The sequence below is a fragment of the Thalassophryne amazonica genome, chromosome 4, assembly GCF_902500255.1.
Source record: "Thalassophryne amazonica chromosome 4, fThaAma1.1, whole genome shotgun sequence".
NCBI classification, from domain to species: Eukaryota; Metazoa; Chordata; class Actinopteri; order Batrachoidiformes; family Batrachoididae; genus Thalassophryne; species Thalassophryne amazonica.
In genome coordinates this window covers 107637483-107657298 of record NC_047106.1, presented here as the reverse complement: position 1 = coordinate 107657298, position 19816 = coordinate 107637483, and the positions used below count along the sequence as shown (strand labels likewise).

Sequence of the window (19816 nt, the reverse complement as noted above, 5' to 3'; positions counted from 1 at the left end):
CTATATAAACATTTCATAAAACTACGAACTAAGGAAGCTGAAAGTAAGTATAAACCATATAAGAATAAGTTAATCAATATCATGAGACTCAGTAAAAAAATATATTATAATGAGTTACTTGTCAAAAATAGAAATAACATCAAAAACACATGGACCATATTAAATGAAATAGTAAAAAAGAATAGAGTAACTAGAGATTATCCTTCATTTTTACAGAGTAACAACTACATCACGATTGATAACGACGAGTCTATTGCTGAACACTTTAATGAATACTTCGTTAATGTGGGTAAAAATCTTGCCAGTAAAATTGACTCATCAACTAATAACTTCTGGGTAAATAATTCAACGTTTAACAAATCTGTTTCAATGTTCATTGGTGGTACTCATGAAAGGGAAATACTTGATCTGGTTCATGGTTCAAAAAGTAAGAAATCGACTGATTTTAATAATTTGGATATGGCTTTATTAAAAAAAGTTATTGATTGTATAGTAAAACCGTTCAATTATATTTGCAATATGTCACTAAGTACTGGTAAATTTCCTTCTCAAATGAAAATAGCCAAAGTAATTCCTCTGTTTAAAACTGGTGACAAACACACATTTTCTAATTATAGACCTATATCACTCCTGCCACAATTTTCCAAAATTTTGGAAAAAATATTTGCTAAAAGATTAAATGATTATTTACTGAAGCATAACATCATTTGTGAAGAACAATATGGATTCAGAAGGTCTCGAACTACATCACATGCTTTGATGGACTTTGTGGAAAGTATAGCAACTGCAATTGACAATAAACAATACACAATAGATTTTTTTTTTTTGATTTACAGAAAGCGTTTGACACAATTAACCATGGAATACTATTAATTAAACTGCAGAAATATGGAATCAGAGGTCTGGCATATGAATGGATAGCTAGTTATGTCCAAGGCAGATTTCAGTATGTTCAATTCAATAATACAAATTCTGAACTCAGGGATGTCACATGTGGGGTGCCGCAGGGCTCAGTGCTGGGTCCTTTGTTGTTTATAATCTATATAAATGATATAAGTTGGGTGTCGAGTTCACTGAGATGTGTCCTTTTTGCGGATGATACAACTGTGTTCTGTAGCACCCAAATGTAAAAATTTAACTATAAACAATAAGGAAATTGAGTTAGTAACAGAGAATAAATGTTTAGGTGTTATAATTGATAATAAACTTAGCTGGAAACCACATATAAATTATGTGAAATCAAAACTGTCAAAAACTATAGCCATTCTGTATAAAGCCAAAGACCTACTGCCGCAAGAAGGGTTACTTACTTCAGTGATTTTCAACCTTTTTTGAGCCGCGGCACCCTTTCTATATTTACAAAATCCTGCGGCACGCCACCAACCAAAATAATATTATAATGCTATTACCTCTGGTTTTGCGCAAAACCCAATTATCGCAATAGAAAATCGATACCGAAAACACTGCATTTCGAAAATCCTCAAGCATTTTGCGCTCTGATCTCAAGTAGGGCTGTCACGATTACGAATTTCTGGAGATGATTAATTGTCAGACAAATAATTGCGATTGATGAATATATTGTCTTTTTTTCTTTTTTCCCCTTCTTTATATTCTACTAATGTAGTATAATTACACAACTCTGGAAGAACGTTTGGCTTCTGTGACTGGAGAAACTGGGAATGGTGCAACATTTTTATTTTTATCTTCATTTTACATACAGTCCCAACTTTTTCTGATTTGTGGTTGTTTCTGTTGCATTTCTGAAATTGTTTCTCCTCATCAGTCACGTTTTGTGCTTAAACACTGCATTAAGCTCAAGATTGAACAAATAAATACCTTTGGAAAATAACAGCTGTTAAAGTTCAGAGTTCTCACCTGCTTTTTGTGATCTCTGCGTCTGAACATTGTTTTTTTTTGTGGCTCAGTTCATTCATATATTCTCATTTTTTAAATATGTTTTTAAAGATATTTGACCATTTATTTCATCTCATGATCTCATAAATTCAGCATACGACGCGCACATGGTGTGAACAGGATGGTAACGGCAGAATCACACCTTTAGAGAAAGTTCAGAGAGAAGTAAAGGCAGCTTCACGTTTCCGTTTTGTTAACGTTCACTCGGGTTAACAATCCTCTTTCTGCTCCGCGCTCGCTGCGCACTGAACGTGTCACGCCTGCATTCAGGAATCTCCCTCACCCACCCCCTCCCTCAACCACTCACCCCCTCCCTCGCAGTCTGCAGCCTGTTAACTCCACGCGCGCACACACAGGCACAGACACACACACCGACAGCTCCGCATTTTAGACGGCTTTTGAAATTGTCCCGCCTTAAGACGAGAGCGAGGCTGCAGCACGTTTGACGTCAGATTCTGAGTCGTTTTATGCTTTATGGATAAAATAAATAATTCACGGTAATCGCGAATATAAAAAATAATCGCGAATATGAAAAATACCCACGGCACCCCTGATGATCGATCACGGCACCCTAGGGTGCCGCGGCACCCCGGTTGAGAAACACTGACTTACTTTATATCATTCTCTGATGGTACCATATATGACATATTGTGTTGAGTCATGGGGAAACACTTACAAATCAAATACCAATCCAATATTCCTTTTGCAAAAACGAGCCATACGAATCATCTGCAATAAACAATATCGTGAACCAACTCATTTTTTATTTGTGTCTTTAAATTTATTAAAATTCATAGATTTGGTCGATTACATTACAATTCAAACTTTATTTCGAGCGAAAAACCAAGCCTTACCGAGACATGTCCAGAGTCTGTTCCGATTGAGGGAATCCAGATATAGTTTAAGAGGTTGTGCAATTTTTATGAAACCACCAGTAAGAACAAATGTAAAGGGTTTTTGTGTGTCTGTGGTTGGGGTGAGGAAATGGAACAAATGTTCAACAGAGGTTAGAATGAGTAGTACCTTAGTAAGATTTAAGAAACTACTCAAAAAGAACATCATGTCTAAGTATCATAAAGAAGCAAATATAATTTGATTTATATGGAATGTTCAATTTATAAGTGGGACTCATTGTATATTTGAATGTGTGGGTATGTATATGCGTATGTAGATATATAGATATGGGTAGGTGTATATGTATATGTATATAAGTGACTGTGTATATGTATGTATGTATATATTTATGTTTGTAAAGTATATAAGTATGTATATAGGTATATATGGCACAGCCCAAGCAGAGGGTCACCCCCAAGAGCCTGGTCTGCTTGAGGTTTCTTCCTTATAGGGAGTTTTTCCTCACCACAGTTGCCTAGTGCTCGCTCTGGGGGTTGGTAAGGTTAGTCCTTACTGGCGTAAAGTGCCTTGATTCGACTTTCTTGTGATCTGGTACTATATAAATATAATTATAAGTGAATAGTATATTGATGTGTATGTCTGTGTGTCGACATGTAGTAGTGAATTTGTATTTATGTAAATATGACTGATAAGAATTGTTGGACTTGTACGAGCAGGGGTGGGCGCTAATAAGCTTTGCTTCAGCCCACACCCTTTCGGACTCACTAGTTTTGTCTGTGTTTGTTTGTGGAATTGTTCATTTTTTTCTATTTGAATATTTTGTGTGCCGAATAAAAACTTTGTCACTTGTCACTTTGTTTGGACAGAGGTGTCATTTTATTTAAAGCACAATTCATTTTGAAGTTATTAATTCTGACTAGACTACCTTGGCAGAGAGCCGTGCAGCGTTTGCAGCTGTGCCAACGGAACGGAGGACGATTCTCATTTCTTGACTACAACAAGACAAGAGTCCCAGTTAGTGACTTTAATCCACACAAAAGTGACTCACGATTAACATATTTTAATGGCTTTGAGAGGGGTTAAGAAGTGGACTTGCCAATTCTGAAGAGCAGCGAATCAAAGAACCAAAGAGCCAGCGGATCGAAGCATTGCTTCATTGATTCACGCTTCAAACTGGAGTCACGCTGCAGTAACGGTTGATTACAGACCCGTTGCAGGGTCTGCAATCAATGTAGAGGAATGATTATTTTCCCGATAAGGGAATCATTAAACAAAAAGACTACTGATATCGGTGGATTGAATCATTTCTTATCGATACCCAAAAAGAACCGGTTCTCGATATCCATACTATCAGCTGACCAATATACTGGTGGGTCTCTAATAATAATCTAAAACTAAGTGCGTTTAAGGTTAAATGAACATATTGTAAAATGTGCATTCTATATTATTTACTGTATGCACAGAATGCCCTTTTATTTAAATATGAAGCAATTATAATCACAGTACATATATCCAATATTTAGACCAGCAGCTTAAGTTCTGTTACATGCCAGCAGCAGAGCTACTGTTGCTGACAGTGTGTTAACCAGAAACAAAATGGCCTTTTGGCCATGACAGCCAAATGAAAGACATACTCTCGGTCACATGAGGACACAGCTGTCATGGAATAACTTGGATTGTTTGACAAGAGACACAAAGTGTCCTCATCCATGACACAATGCACTAAAAGCCACAAATCAGAGGCCACTGACTACACACAGGTCATTAAATCATAAGGAAGGGCCAGAGTGAGTTTAAATGGATAAGATGTAAAGACACAACCAGCAGAGAATAGTTTAGGGCCCCTTCACACATAACACGAAAACTCAGAAACCGAAAGAAAATCTGCAAACCAAAAACAAAATGGGGAACTGCAAAACATTCTACCTGCTGTTAGGAGGGATGCATGGTCAGACGGGTGTGCATGATACCGCTGCAACGGTTTCATGCACGCTTGTGTTCGCATGCAGGAACAGTGCAAGCACGTGGAAAGTCGCGCACACAGCATTGGAGCAAAAAATTAATACAACACTGCAATTTCCATCCATCCATCCATTTTCTTCCGCTTTATCCGGAGTCGGGTCGCGGGGGCAGCAGCTCAAGCAAAGCCGCCCAGACCTCCCGATCCACACACACCTCCCCCAGCTCCTCCGGGGGAACAACAAGGCGTTCCCAAGCCAGCCGAGAGATGTAGTCCCTCCAGCGTGTCCTGGGTCTTCCCCGGGGCCTCCTCCCAATGGGACGTGCCCGGAACACCTCTCCAGCAAGGCGTCCAGGGGGCATCCGGAAGAGATGCCTGAGCCACCTCAACTGACTCTTTTCGATGTGGAGGAGCAATTTATAATACTTAATTCCTGTTATAAATAGCAGAGTTAGCCTCTGCCTAGACGTACACCAGGCAATAATGAATGACATGGATTACTGTTCTCCCTTTTATGTTTTACATGAACTACCTGATGCGCTTCTCTCACGAAGACATCAGCCGGGCTCTCGTCTCATGAAGAGCCGGCTCTCGTCCCATGAAGAACCGGCTCTTGTGTCATGAACGCATCAGCCAGCATGGCGTGTCCAGCACACAGTGATCCGCTGGTGCCGCATTGCAAATGTGATACAGTGGGGTAAAAAAGTATTTAGTCAGTCCCTGATTGTGCAAGTTCTCCTACTTAGAAAGATGACAGAGGTCTGTAATTTGCATCATAGGTACAATTCAACTATGAGAGACAAAATGAGAAAATAAATTCCAGGAAATCACATTGTAGGATTTTTAAAGACTTTATTTGTAAATTATGGTAGAAAATAAGTATTTGGTCAATAACAAAAGTTCAACTCAATACTTTGTAACATAATCTTTATTGGCAATGACAGAGGTCAAACGTTTCCTGTAAGTCTTCACCAGGTTTGCACACACTGTACCTGGTATTTTGGCCCATTCCTCCATGCAGATCTCCTCTAGAGCAGTGATGTTTTGGGGCTGTCGCTGGGCAACACGAACTTTCAACTCCCTCCATAAATTTTCTACGGGGTTGAGGGCTGGAGACTGGCTTGGCCACTCCAGGACCTTGAAATGCTTTTTACAGAGCCACTCCTTTGTTGCCTGAGTGGTGTGTTTGGGATCATTGTCATGCTGGAAGACCCAGCCACGTTGCATCTTCAATACTCTCACTGATGGAAGGAGATTTTGGCTTAAAATGTCACGATACATGGCCCCGTTCATTATTCCCTTAACCCGGATCAGTCGTCCTGTCCCCTTTGCAGAAAAACAGCCCCAAAGCATGATGTTTCCACCCCCATGCTTCACTGTAGATATGGTGTTCTTGGGATGCAACTCAGCATTCTTCTTCCTCCAAATATGACAAGTTGAGTTTTTACCAAAAAGTTCTATGGGATGCAACTCAGCATTCTTCTTCCTCCAAATATGACGAGTTGAGTTTTTAACAAAAAGTTGTATTTTGGTTTCATCTGACCACATGATATTCTCCCAATCCTCTTCTGGATCATCCATATGCTCTCTGGCAAACTTCAGATGGGCCTGGACACGTACTTGCTTAAAGAGGGGGACACGCCTGGCACTGCAGGATTTGAGTCCCTCTCTGCATAATGTGTAGCCTTTGCTACTTTGGTCCTAGCTCTCTGCAGGTCATTCACCGTTCTCATGATCATTTTGACCCCATGGGATGACATCTTGCCTGGAGCCCCAGATCGAGGGAGCTTATCAATGGTCTTGTATGTCTTCCATTTTCTTACAATTGCTCCCACAGTTGATTTATTCACACCAACCTGCTTGACTATTGTAGAGTCAATCTTCACAGCCTGGTGCACATCTACAATTTTCTTCCTGGTGTCCTTTGACAGCTCTTTGGTCTTGGCCATGGTTGAGTTTGGAGTCTGACTGTTTGAGGCTGTGGATAGGTGTCTTTTATACAGATAATGAGTTCCAACAGATGCCATTAATACAGGTAACAGGTGGAGGACAGAAGAGCTTCTTAAAGAAGTTACAGGTCTGTGAGAGCCAGAAATCTTGCTTATTTGTTACTGACCAAATACACTCAACAAAAATATAAACGCAACACTTTTGGTTTTGCTCCCATTTTGTATGAGATGAACTCAAAGATCTAAAACTTTTTCCACATACACAATATCACCATTTCCCTCAAATATTGTTCACAAACCAGTCTAAATCTGTGATAGTGAGCACTTCTCCTTTGCTGAGATAATCCATCCCACCTCACAGGTGTGCCATATCAAGATGCTGATTAGACACCATGATTAGTGCACAGGTGTGCCTTAGACTGCCCACAATAAAAGGCCACTCTGAAAGGTGCAGTTTTATCACACAGCACAATGCCACAGATGTCGCAAGATTTGAGGGAGCGTGCAATTGGCATGCTGACAGCAGGAATGTCAACCAGAGCTGTTGCTCGTGTATTGAATGTTCATTTCTCTACCATAAGCTGTCTCCAAAGGCATTTCAGAGAATTTGGCAGTACATCCAACCAGCCTCACAACCGCAGACCACGTGTAACCACACCAGCCCAGGACCTCCACATCCAGCATGTTCACCTCCAAGATCGTCTGAGACCAGCCACTCGGACAGCTGCTGAAACAATCGGTTTGCATAACCAAAGAATTTCTGCACAAACTGTCAGAAACCGTCTCAGGGAAGCTCATCTGCATGCTCGTCGTCCTCATCGGGGTCTCGACCTGACTAGTTCGTCGTCGTAACCGACTTGAGTGGGCAAATGCTCACATTCGCTGGCGTTTGGCACGTTGGAGAGGTGTTCTCTTCACGGATGAATCCCGGTTCACACTGTTCAGGGCAGATGGCAGACAGCGTGTGTGGCGTCGTGTGGGTGAGCGGTTTTCTGATGTCAATGTTGTGGATCGAGTGGCCCATGGTGGCGGTGGGGTTATGGTATGGGCAGGCGTCTGTTATGAACGAAGAACACAGGTGCATTTTATTGATGGCATTTTGAATGCACAGAGATACTGTGATGAGATCCTGAGGCCCATTGTTGTGCCATCCAAGAACATCACCTCATGTTGCAGCAGGATAATGCACGGCCCCATGTTGCAAGGATCTGTGCACAATTCTTGGAAGCTGAAAATGTCCCAGTTCTTGCATGGCCGGCATACTCGCCGGACATGTCACCCATTGAGCATGTTTGGGATGCTCTGGACCGGCGTATACGACAGCGTGTACCAGTTCCTGCCAATATCCAGCAACTTCACACAGCCATTGAAGAGGAGTGGACCAACATTCCACAGGCCACAATTGACAACCTGATCAACTCTATGCGAAGGAGATGTGTTGCACTGCATGAGGCAAATGGTGGTCACACCAGATACTGACTGGTATCCCCCCCAATAAAACAAAACTGCACCTTTCAGAGTGGCCTTTTATTGTGGACAGTCTAAGGCACACCTGTGCACTAATCATGGTGTCTAATCAGCATCTTGGTATGGCACACCTGTGAGGTGGGATGGATTATCTCAGCAAAGGGGAAGTGCTCACTATCACAGATTTAGACTGGTTTGTGAACAATATTTGAGGGAAATGGTGATATTGTGTATGTGGAAAAAGTTTTAGATCTTTGAGTTCATCTCGTACAAAATGGGAGCAAAACCAAAAGTGTTGCATTTATATTTTTGTTGAGTGTACTTATTTTCCACCATAATTTACAAATGAATTCTTTAAAAATCCTACAATGTGATTTCCTGGATTTTTTTTTTTCTCATTTTGTCTCTCATAGTTGAAGTGTACCAATGATGAAAATTACAGACCTCTCTCATCTTTATAAGTAGGAGAACTTGCACAATCAGGGACTGACTAAATACTTTTTTACCCCACTGTATGGGTTTTAATTATTACAATGCGGGGAAATCCCACAGTGACACCCGCCTCGTGGTGATTGTTATTGTGGCATGATATTCACCAGCACTGCGGTGCACTGATGTGGCGATCAGCTGAAGCGATATGTTTTAATTTATTCCCACTTGAGGACACCAAGCTGACATCAGCGCGTCATGGTGTAGTTATGCAATATCATATTCTACCAGCCACTACAGGTGTTCCACAGCTGTGACTTGTGAGCACAGATATCTGAACAGCTGCAGGTCGCAGGGGGACACATACCACTAAAAAACACCGCAATTTGTGGAATCCCTCTTACTGAGCGGACAATACAAATATGAACCTTCTGTTCCTCTGTATATGACCCATGGTCAAAGATGTGCATCATGAAATGACATGAATGAAGCAGTGCATGCTTATCATGTCCACATCTGCTGGCCCGGCATGTCCACCTGGCCCCACGCGTGTCCAGTGAGCAGCGTGCATATCCATCGAGCAGTGCACGTGTCCAGCGATGGAGAAACACCACGCCATGTGGACCATAGCTCACGTGGGTGACGTGACATTCAGATCACCAGCTGAGTGTTCACGTGATCAAACGCTTAGTGGTGGGCACAATTCCGCTTATCCAGTAACTGTTAATTTTCAACTAACTTCAAAAACCATCAGTAGATTAATCAGCTTCCGCTAAATTTATTTCCGCGAATTTTCAGTCTGCTAACGTTTTTTGCTGGCATAGTTAGGAAGGCTGAATGGTCAAAAACATTTGTAAACCTTAAAATTAACCTAAAAATAAACCTAATAAACCTAAAAATTTCAAATACAAAAAGTAAACCAGGCTCAATATAAAAATGTCTAAAATTATCTTCCTTAGACTCAAACTGAAAGTAAATCTCTACAACTTGACATAAATTCATTAAAAATATAAAAGCCAAGGTGATGGGTTGCATAAGTAAGCAGCCCCTTTGGTATAATACCTGTAAATAATCAGTTAAATTTCCAGTTTTCTTCAGACAAGTCAGGAGATGGATACATGAGCATTTACAAGTTACTGAATATGTCTTGAACTTTATTTACATCAGTTATGAAGAAATACAAACAATATGGTGCTGTATGGTAAATCTGTGTGGAGTAGACAGTTCTCAAAAACTGAGTGACTGTGCAAGAAGGAGAACATTGAGGAAAGCCACCAAGACACCCAGACAACCCAGAAAAACTTTTATGCTTCTGTGGCTGTTATAGAAGAAATTGTGCACAGTGCAAATTTTGCATTTTGTATCTCCAGTTATACAGCTTCATGATGAAGTGGTAGAGAGGAGGGTCTTCTTTCACTAAAACATCAAATCTAGGCTTACATCTCAGATGTACCTTGTGGTAAATTGTAGGTGAACTTTCAGGTCTTCTTTTTAAGAAAATCCTCCTCTGGTCTACTTCATCATAAAGCTGTATAACTGGGGATATAAAATCCAAAACTTGCACTGTGCACAATTCCTCCAATCACAGCCACAGAAGCCTATACGTTCTTCTGCGTTGTCTAGTCTGTCTCATCTACAGTCCATAATATCATCAGAAGATTCAGAGAATCTGGAGAATTTTCTACACGTAAGCGGCAAGGCCGAAAACCAACACTGAATGCCCGTGACCTTAAATCACTCAGGCAGCACTGCATTAAAAACCAACATCATTGCGTAAAGGATCTTACCGCGTGGGCTCAAGAACACTTCAGAAAACCATTGTCAGTTAACACAGTTCGTCGCTACACCTACCATGCTAAGTGAAAGCCATACATCAACAACATCCAGAAACACCGCTGCCTTCTCTGGGCCCGAGCTCATTTAAAATGGACAGACACAAAGTGGAAAAGTGTGCGGTGGTCTGAGTCCACATTTCAAATTGTTTTTGGAAATCATGGATGTCGTGTCCTCTGGACAAAAGAGGAAAAAGACCATCCAGATTGTTACCAGTGCAAAGTTCAAAAGCCAGCATCTGTGATGGTATGGGGGTGTGTTAGTGCTCATGACACGGGCAACTTACACATTTGTGATGGCACCATCAATGCTGAAAGGTACATCCAGGTTTTGGAGCAACACATGTTGCCATCCAAGCAACATCTTTTTCAGGGACGTCCCTGCTTATTTCAGCAAGACAATGCTTGTAAAAGAGTGCGGATACTAGACTGGCCTGCCTGCAGTCCAGACCTGTCACCCATTGAAAATGTTGTGGTGCATTATGAAGCGCAAAATACGACAACGGAGACCCCGGACTGTTGAACAACTGAAGTCGTACATCAAGCAAGAATGGGAAAGAATTCCACCTACAAAGCTTCAACAATTAGTGTCCTCAGTTCCCAAACATTTATTGAGTGTTGTTAGAAGGAAAGGTGATGTAACACAGTGGTAAACATACCACTGTCCCAGCTTTTTTGAAATGTGTTGCAGGCATCTGTTTCAAAATGAACAAATATTTGCACAAAAACAACGTTTATCAGTTTGAACATTAAATATCTCGTGTTTGTGGTGTATTCAATCGAATATAGGTTGAAGAGGATTTGCAAATCATTGTATTCTGTTGTATTTACATTTTACACAACGTCCCAACTTTATTTGAACTGGGGTTGTACATATAATGGATTTTGTCCATTTTATACATAAAGCAGATTTTGTCTGTTTTCAACATATCACAGATTTCGATTGTAATGGAAAAAATTCACTGGTCCACCTGAATCCATTATAGGTGAGTTTTATTGTATTGCAAAAAATAATTAGATGACCACTGTGTTCCCCACATTCTTTTGAGCAGTGTAGATAGATAGATAGCTCAAAATGATTAGAAGAACACTATGTTCCCTTAATTATTTTGAGCAGTGTATATTTCTTGGTTGATGGGAAATTCAGTCGTGAGGTTTTGCATCTCAGTTCACACGAGAGTCTCCATTTCTCCATTTTATTATGCTATGAGTATAAGCACATCTATAATGTTATATTAACTTCTTTTTGTTCATTTCTTCAGCTTGATTTTCACAGTCACTTTTGTGACCCTCACTGGTTGCACTAGTTTTTTTTTTCTTTTGACCACTGGAAGCTCAAACAACACTTTGTGGAAGTAAAAGGGTGTGTGTGCACTTTGAAATGCAAGCCAAAAGCTGCAGACTTACTGGCTGTTCTCACTTTGCTGCTGTTTAATAAGCTGTTAGATCTGTCCATACAGAGAAAAAAAAAATCAAAAGCTTGTTTTTCAACATAAATTTGATTGCAATTCCATATTGTGACCATTTAATTACAAAGGCCTAATTTGACTTCTCATTTAACTTCTCAAGCGCAGTACTATGGGCCACAAAGATAAAAACCATCATCTTCAAAGTCAACATTTGTGAACATTTCCTCAACGACAAATCCATCCATGTCATTGGTGTCCATAACCCTACCCAACAAACAGTCCATGCAAGCAGCGAACAGAGTACGAATGCTAGAGTTCACAAGAAAGACGGACTCTGACCCATTCCCACACACACAGAACTCACAGTGCCTGTGTACTAGCCAGCCAAGTTTTCCAGCAAGCTATCTGCGATCCTGCACATTGTCAGCATGTCCAACAAAGCAGCTGGAACAAATGACTCAAATGTTTCACAAAGTTAAAATAGGCCAAAAAGAAACCTTACCAATTTTTATGCCTATGTTTAATGAGTACTAATAAAGGTACACTATATTTCCATTTTAAAGCACCATGTTGACTAAATATAGCCTTCTACGTCCTGTGACCAACTTTTGACTACTCAATTGATTCTAAAACAGATTTCAGACATGTACAAATATTCAATATTTGTTGTGGATAACCTAAATTGTTAGAAACTGTAAAACCAGACAATTATAATCTGTGTAAACCACATTACATGACTTTGCCTGCAAATATCTGATCATGTAGATTTCCTGCAAAAAATATATGTATATACAGCATTAACACAAAGCTCCAGAACATCCCGACAAACCAAACCCAACTATATATCCTACACTGTTCCACGCTATCGTGATCACAAAATGTGACTCAAATCCTGTGAGATGATTCAGGAAATGTTGGCCACACAGGAGGCCACATTATATGACTCATAGTGTGGGCAGAGTGACTGATAGGAGAGCCATAACACACATTTCCATTTGATGATGTGAAATGTAGCTACATGCTGATCTAGAATGTAGGTGGTCACACCTGCTGGGATTAGCTGTGGGTATTACAAATTTATTTCGAAACATGATCAGCCAAGCCCATATGCTGTTCTCATAGAAGTGGAAACTAAAGGCATCTTGACACTTGCACGAATTTGATCCCCGCACCAGCATGCAATCTGGCCTGCCAGTGAATAAACCCATTGTAAACTGCTGTAAACTGTGCACCAGTGCACAAAGAAAATTTTGAAATGTTCAAAACTTTTGGCACGCATTAATTTTGTGAACTAGCTGTAAACACTGCACAACCTATTTGAAAACACTGCGTGTCAATATGTGTCATTGCGCGCAGCACATCTGAACAATGACGAGATGTTACAATGATAACATAACTTTACAGATAGATTATCTAACTCATAACAAGGAGTGAAAATGCAACTGTTTTTCCAATCCATTACTATATACGAGGTCTGTTAGAAAACTATCTGACCTTTTTATTTTTTTTAAAAACTATATGGATTTGAATCATGTGCGCTTGCATCAGCCAAGCTTGAACATTTGTGCGCATGCCTGAGTTTTTTCACGCCTGTCGGTTGCGTCATTCGCCTGTGGGCAGGCTTTGAGTGAGCACTGGTCCACCCCCCTCATCGGATTTTCATTGTCAGGGAAATGGCTGAGCGATTGGAGCATCGCTGAATCAAATTTTTCCAGAAACTGTGAGAGACAGCCAGGTGGAAACCATTCGGAAGATTCAGACGGCTTTCGGTGAGGATACTCTCGGCATCACACAGATTAAGGAGCATTACAACCGGATTGAAGACGGCTCACAGCGGCGGAGGGCTGTTGGAAGTCTCATAGGACAAGTTGTGACATGCTCAGCTGTTACACAATTTCTCGGATACTCACTCGACTGAAAAGCCACCGAAACCCGTCTGAATCTTCCGAATGGTTTCCAACACGGACGTGCTTTTTGTTGTGTGCCATTGCGGCTCCGTGCCGACGCGCGAATTCCTCCGCACGTCTTTCATTACAAAATCTCCTGTAACAGTGGAATGTGCTGCAAAAGTGCTGATGTACACCTTTTCTGCAATTTCTCTGGTAGTCAGACGACGTCCCGCATCAACACAGCCTTCACTTTGGAAATGATCTGGTCGTTTCAGCCTGTCGATGGCCGCTTGGAGCGCGGCGCGCCCTCCGCCGCTGTGGGCCGTCTTCAATCCGGTTGTAATGCTCCTTAATCTGTGTGACGCCGAGAGTATCCTCACCAAAAGCCGTCTGAATCTTCCGAATGGTTTCCACCTGGCTGTCTCTCACAGTTTCTGGAAAAATTTGATTCAGCGCTGCTCCAATCGCTCAGCCATTTCCCTGACAATGAAAATCAGACGAGGGGGGTGGACCAGTGCTCACTCAAAGCCTGCCCACAGGCGAATGACGCAACCGACAGGTGTGAAAAAACTCACGCATGCGCACGAAGGTTCAAGCTTGGCTGATGCAAGCGCACATGATTCAAATCCATATAGTTTTTTAAAAAAATAAAAAGGTCGGCTAGTTTTCTAACAGACCTAGTATATTAAATATTTACCTTTCAGACAAGATTCCAAATGTATTCTCCACCACACAACACGCACAAGATAACATGCGACTGTAGTTAATTTCTCTGTGATTCTGGGAACGACGAGAGATGGCTTCATCAGCTAAGTTCTGAGAGCAAATGTGTCATCTATTACGAAATGGTTATTTTACATTGCGTGGTGTCAAACGGGACAAAGTGGGAGGCACTGGAACGAATTGCGCAGCAGTGCAGGGATCAAATTCATGCAAGTCTCAAGGTGCCTTAAGAAATGTGTTACTTGTAAACTGTGTGTGTTCAAGTTCATTTTATCTGGTAAGTGGAAGATTTGTTTGCTCTGTCCTGAAATGCATGAAATGGGTAATTCTAACGATCCACATACTTAATTTCACTGAGGGCTTCTTCATTAAAGAGCAACTAAGGGAAAAAAACAAAACAAAAACGATGACAATGGCGAGTATTGTGAAATCTATCTCATTAGCCAAGAAGCTCCAGCAAGTAGTTACCTTGTTAGCTATATGAGCATAAGATTAAATATTGTTAGCTATATTAGCTATATGAGCATACATAAGCAACATTTCTTGTATGTTCGTTTTGTGAATTGTTTTGTAATTTGTGTCTGTAGCATGGCCCAAGCAGAGGGTCACCCCTTTGAGTCTGATCTGCTTGAGGTTTCTTCCTCAGAGGGAGTTTTTCCTTACCACTGTTGCTCTGGGGGTTGGTAAGGTTAGACCTTACTTGTGTGAAGCGCCTTGAGGCAACCTTGTTGTGATTTGACACTATATAAATGAAAATAAATTGTCCCGTATTACTGTGAGAATCAAACATAGTCTGTACTTTGTCAATGGAATTAATGAATGACAGGGCACTTTATATCAAAATTTACAATTAACTTATTCCCAGCCCTCTCCTGCTCTGTGTCCAATGAGCTGACAGCACATTCACACACAATTTTGACAATACAGAATCCGGGTCATCTCATTGGTCGATGTTGCTTACAAAGAAGATACCGGAAGACAAGATGAGACAACAACAAAGCAGTACGGTTGACATGGACAACACAGATTTATAGGTCTCGGACACTGCCAACGGTACGCCTTCATCAAACAGTAAAGTTATTACTCCTCTGAGAAAAAAAAGGCTGCAAAAATACAGTCTCCAATGGGAAAAAGAAAATATGTGGCTGGAAAAAGTGTACGACTTTGTCTACAAAGCGCACTGCACTGTCTGCCGGCACACTTTTTCTGTAGCCCATGGTGGACTGTTTGATTTCTAGTGGTGGACACACTAGAAATGTGAGAGAGAACAAAACCAAGGGACTTTTGACCAGTTTGTTGTCCACCAGGCAACACCAGAGACAGATATGGTATGTAAAAATGATTTTTTAAAGCCTCTGGTTAAGGTTAACATGGGAAAGTGCAATGAATGTTAGCATTTTATGGCCAAAAATATTATAATTTTTTTTTAGTGTAATAAACAAGTACAACTGATAGATGTGTACATAAAATAGATAAATAATACATAAAAATACATGAATAATAGATAAAGAATATACATTATACTGCATACATGCATATGAGCATACATACATACATATATACAACATTTCTTACAAGTTCAAACAGATAGATCGATAGGTATAACATGCATCATTTATACTGCACAGGCAGTTGATATACTACACATTCCTCTCCTATCATCTCCGCTATTGTGGCATGCTCCCCCGCACATTCAGAGGGGCGCACGACACCAGCGATGGCTCTAGGAGCATACTGGGAGGAGCCTTGTCACCTCACCAACTTTGAAAAATTCAAAATCCAGGCATGACACTGGCAACGTCCTGTGAGTGAGGCAATGGAAGAGCGCCATCTAGCAAACGTTCCTCACAATTGCCACTCGCAGGCTCTCACAGCCCAGGGAGATGGTACCCTACGTCAAACCAACGCATGTCCTTTAACTAAGAAAACTCCAAATGTCTGTGCAGACAGTTGCCTTTCAATTTAAATTGGTCACAACTTTAATGTTTTTTACAGTGTATAGTAATGCCAAGATGATACTGTTGTAACATTTCAAAAAACTGGCTGGTTCAATTGTTTTTAAGCTGAAGCTGACATGATGTCCAAACTGGGGTTCTAAAACAAGAACAAGTTTCCAAGCTGGAATTCTGATGTCAACTAACATTTTCTTGGATCTTTCATATGACAGAACTCAGAAACGTTCCACTTTGAAGCAGACCATATTCAACATTCAGATAAATGATGCTGCATGAAACTACACAGCTACATCCCACTGTGACACAACAGCACAAATCAAAGTGAGGAGTAATTAATACAAGGTAACAGGACATATCACCTCATGGTTACTTCGCCCTTGCCACTTCGCATCACAATCACCTCGCAATACAGTCATACAAAATCACTGCCAAACCACATCGCAACAATACTGACTTTTAACTGAGTTTAGTAAAAATTACGACTACACTGATACTCAGACCCCTGAATCAATCTAAATGTACGAGGAACCAGTCGACAGCTCAGGTTTAATGTTATTATCAATTGTGTTAAGCTTGTTTCACTGCTACTTCTGTGTCTTCACACACTTTTTAAACTTCAAAGGTCAACACAAGGTTCTCACAAGACTAGCTACATGAATGTTTAACTTTGTAAGGTTAAAGTAGACCTGCATTGAAATAAATGTGGTCAGATTTCAGAAAGAAATAGCTGATATGTTTTTATAAGACCCTTGTGAATGCAGTAAATCTGTAAGCCCAAATTCGTAATTCAGCGGAGAAATCTTCGTTTAAAAATGACAAATTTGCAGCTAAAATTTAGCCCTCAGCGAAAACTGTTTGTACAGCCGTATCATTTCCATGACGTCAGGGACAATATGACGCGCTCCCGCCTTTTCAATGCAGGTCTCCTTTAAACAAAAACACATCCAAAAGTGATATACAGCATAAAAGGTTATTCTAACCCACTGAACTTTATGTTTGATTTGCAATTTAATATTGTCTTACATTTCAGAACAGGAATCTTATACTATGCTATTCATGCTTTGCTAACTAGTTCAATCAGCTGGCTTCTTTTCCTAGGCTTAAATAAAGAGAACAGGGACGTAGCAACCTAATACAACCAGACCCTTGACTACTACGACTGACCGTTCAAGCATGTGGCCCACTGACAGCAACAAACACCATTAAACAAATGCCACAGTCCATTTTCAAAAACCTCACAAAACATTCACAAACAATCTGAGGGCTTGTAAAGCTGTCAGCTCAGACATTCATTGATATATTTTGTTTACAATGTGGGCTTTCCTCTGGTTACACATTTAATCTTACACCTTATCACTTATCAGTGTCCTCGATTGTCACTTGGTAAGAATTATTTACTAAACTACACTTTTGACTACCTATTGGCTGAAGGTCAAGTTTGACATTTCGCAGATGATGTGTTCACAACACAGTAAGGAACCCTTATCAAAACCCACACTATCAAGTTGCATCGAGAAGGGCATCCAGTGTAAAACCTGTGCCAAATCAACATGCAGATCCACCTCGGATCTGCTGTGGCAACCCAGAGTGATAAACAAGGGAGAAGCTGAAGGGTCTTACTATTCATTAACTTCAAGTCTTATGCACGTCATGATTTGTAGTTGTTTATATGCTGTAGCTGTTTTTTTCTTGAACGGTGTCAGACAGTGGTTAATTTCAGCAGAGCATACAAAATGTGAATCCTAAAACAACACAAAGAAAATGCTGGTGCCAACCAAAAGCCATATTACAACTCCAAAACACTTTTCCTACCTCCAGCAATTTTGTTGAGTAGTTGCTGCCTGGCAATGATTCTGCCCAGCCGGTATCCAGAGCGTCTTCGATGATGGTCCATTCTCAGGTAGATATCCTGAGTTTCCGGGGTCATGCTGCCCAGACACTCACTGCCTGCTGACTCCGGGAGCTCTCGAAACATAACTGAACCACTGCTCCCCAAACAAGGCTCTCGCTGCTGTATGACACACACCCACGCACTCTCCCACAAAGAGAAACTTCACATACCGGTGTAAAAAAGTCTGACGTGAGCTCAGAGAAACAGCAGAGCAGAGCCAAAGGGGAGGCGTGCCAACACTTCAGTGTATCTCTGCAGGGCATGTGACTACAGACAGTCCAATAGCGGTGAAGGGGCAGGAGTACTGCCCACCTTGTTGAGCTGAATCCAATGTCTGTGTGAACGCTTGTCAACTTCCCCCTGCTCTGGAGGGAAATATAAATACCAATGGAATGCCTACAAGGAGAACAGGAGTGGAAGAAAGAGGGGTGTAGGAGAGAGCTTACACAAATAGTGGATTTGTGGCCCTCCCTGCACAAGAACAACCCTTGTGCTGTTGCTGGTCAAACAGTTGCCAAGTTTACTGTGCAAGAGTGTGTATGTTCCATTTAGAAAAAAGCTACAGAGGAGGAAAAAAGAGGAGAAAGTTGTTTTTGTAGATGGAAAAAGTTAATTGTGCTCCCCACCCCCGGCACAAAGCCTCTACTTCCAACCACAGGAAGCCATCTCAGCAGGCTTCCTTAAAGTGTCAGCTCTTCAGCAGGCAAAGATTTTTTAGCCACAAATTTGGGTGAGCTAGATCCTCTATATTCAACAAAAAAAAGGGAGGGGAGGGGAAGCCAGTTCCAGCAGGTTAACTGTTCAATTAAATGCTATAAAGCAGCAGTCACACTAAGAAAACGTATGAGGAACTACGTTCGTGTTCGTTTTTGGCCAACAAAAGTAATTTTCTCATCTGCAAAATGCGCACCTTGTCAGCTGATGTCAGCCAAGTCCATCTGAAAGTTTTGGCGTGTTCAAAACTTTAAGGCAGAGGTCTCAAACTGGTTCCAGAAAGGGCCTAGAGGGTGCAGATTTTCTGCGCAACCACACACTCCAGCAGGTGATTTCACTGATTAACATCACTTTGAGCAGGTGGAATCAGTTAATCAGTGAATTCACCTGCTGGAGTAGGTGATTGCACAGAAAACCTGCACCCTCTTGGCCCTTTCTGGAACCGGTTTGAGACCTCTGCTTTAAGGGAATGCCGTTTTGTCCACTGCATGTCATTTATTTTTCCTGCAGTTGTCCGACTGTTCATTCTGGTGTTCTGATGGATCAAAAATCCAGCAAAGGGAGAAAAGACTGACATAGTACATGCAGCTCCATGTCTGGAAGAAGCACACTCTCTTTCTCTCTCTGTCGCTCTCAGCGAGGTGACGCAGCGGAGCTGTTCGAGTGACAAAACATAATTCTGCTCAAATGCAACATATTTGTCTGTAAACCAGGAAACTTGGTGCAGAACTTCAAGGAAATACGACATCATCTGTCCATAAGCGCCCCAACAATGTATTTGCCAATGGTCAAAATATTTAAATACATTAACTAATGCTTTTGCTTTGTC

At 41.1% G+C, this 19816-nt stretch overlaps 1 protein-coding gene across 6 annotated transcripts in view; it reads right to left on the bottom strand.

The window, feature by feature from the left end:
• The window catches only part of stard13b (StAR-related lipid transfer (START) domain containing 13b), a 242541-nt gene that overhangs the window by 73259 nt on the left and 149466 nt on the right, over window positions 1–19816 (bottom strand). Inside the window, exon 1 of one of the 6 annotated variants that reach the window (XM_034168388.1) lies at window positions 18195–18455. The exons of the other annotated variants lie outside the window; for them this stretch is intronic. Coding sequence (XP_034024279.1) covers window positions 18195–18357 — 163 coding nt within the window. The 5' untranslated portion in view covers window positions 18358–18455. Of the gene's footprint in view, window positions 1–18194; window positions 18456–19816 lie in introns of those variants that run through there. 6 annotated transcript variants of the gene reach the window in all.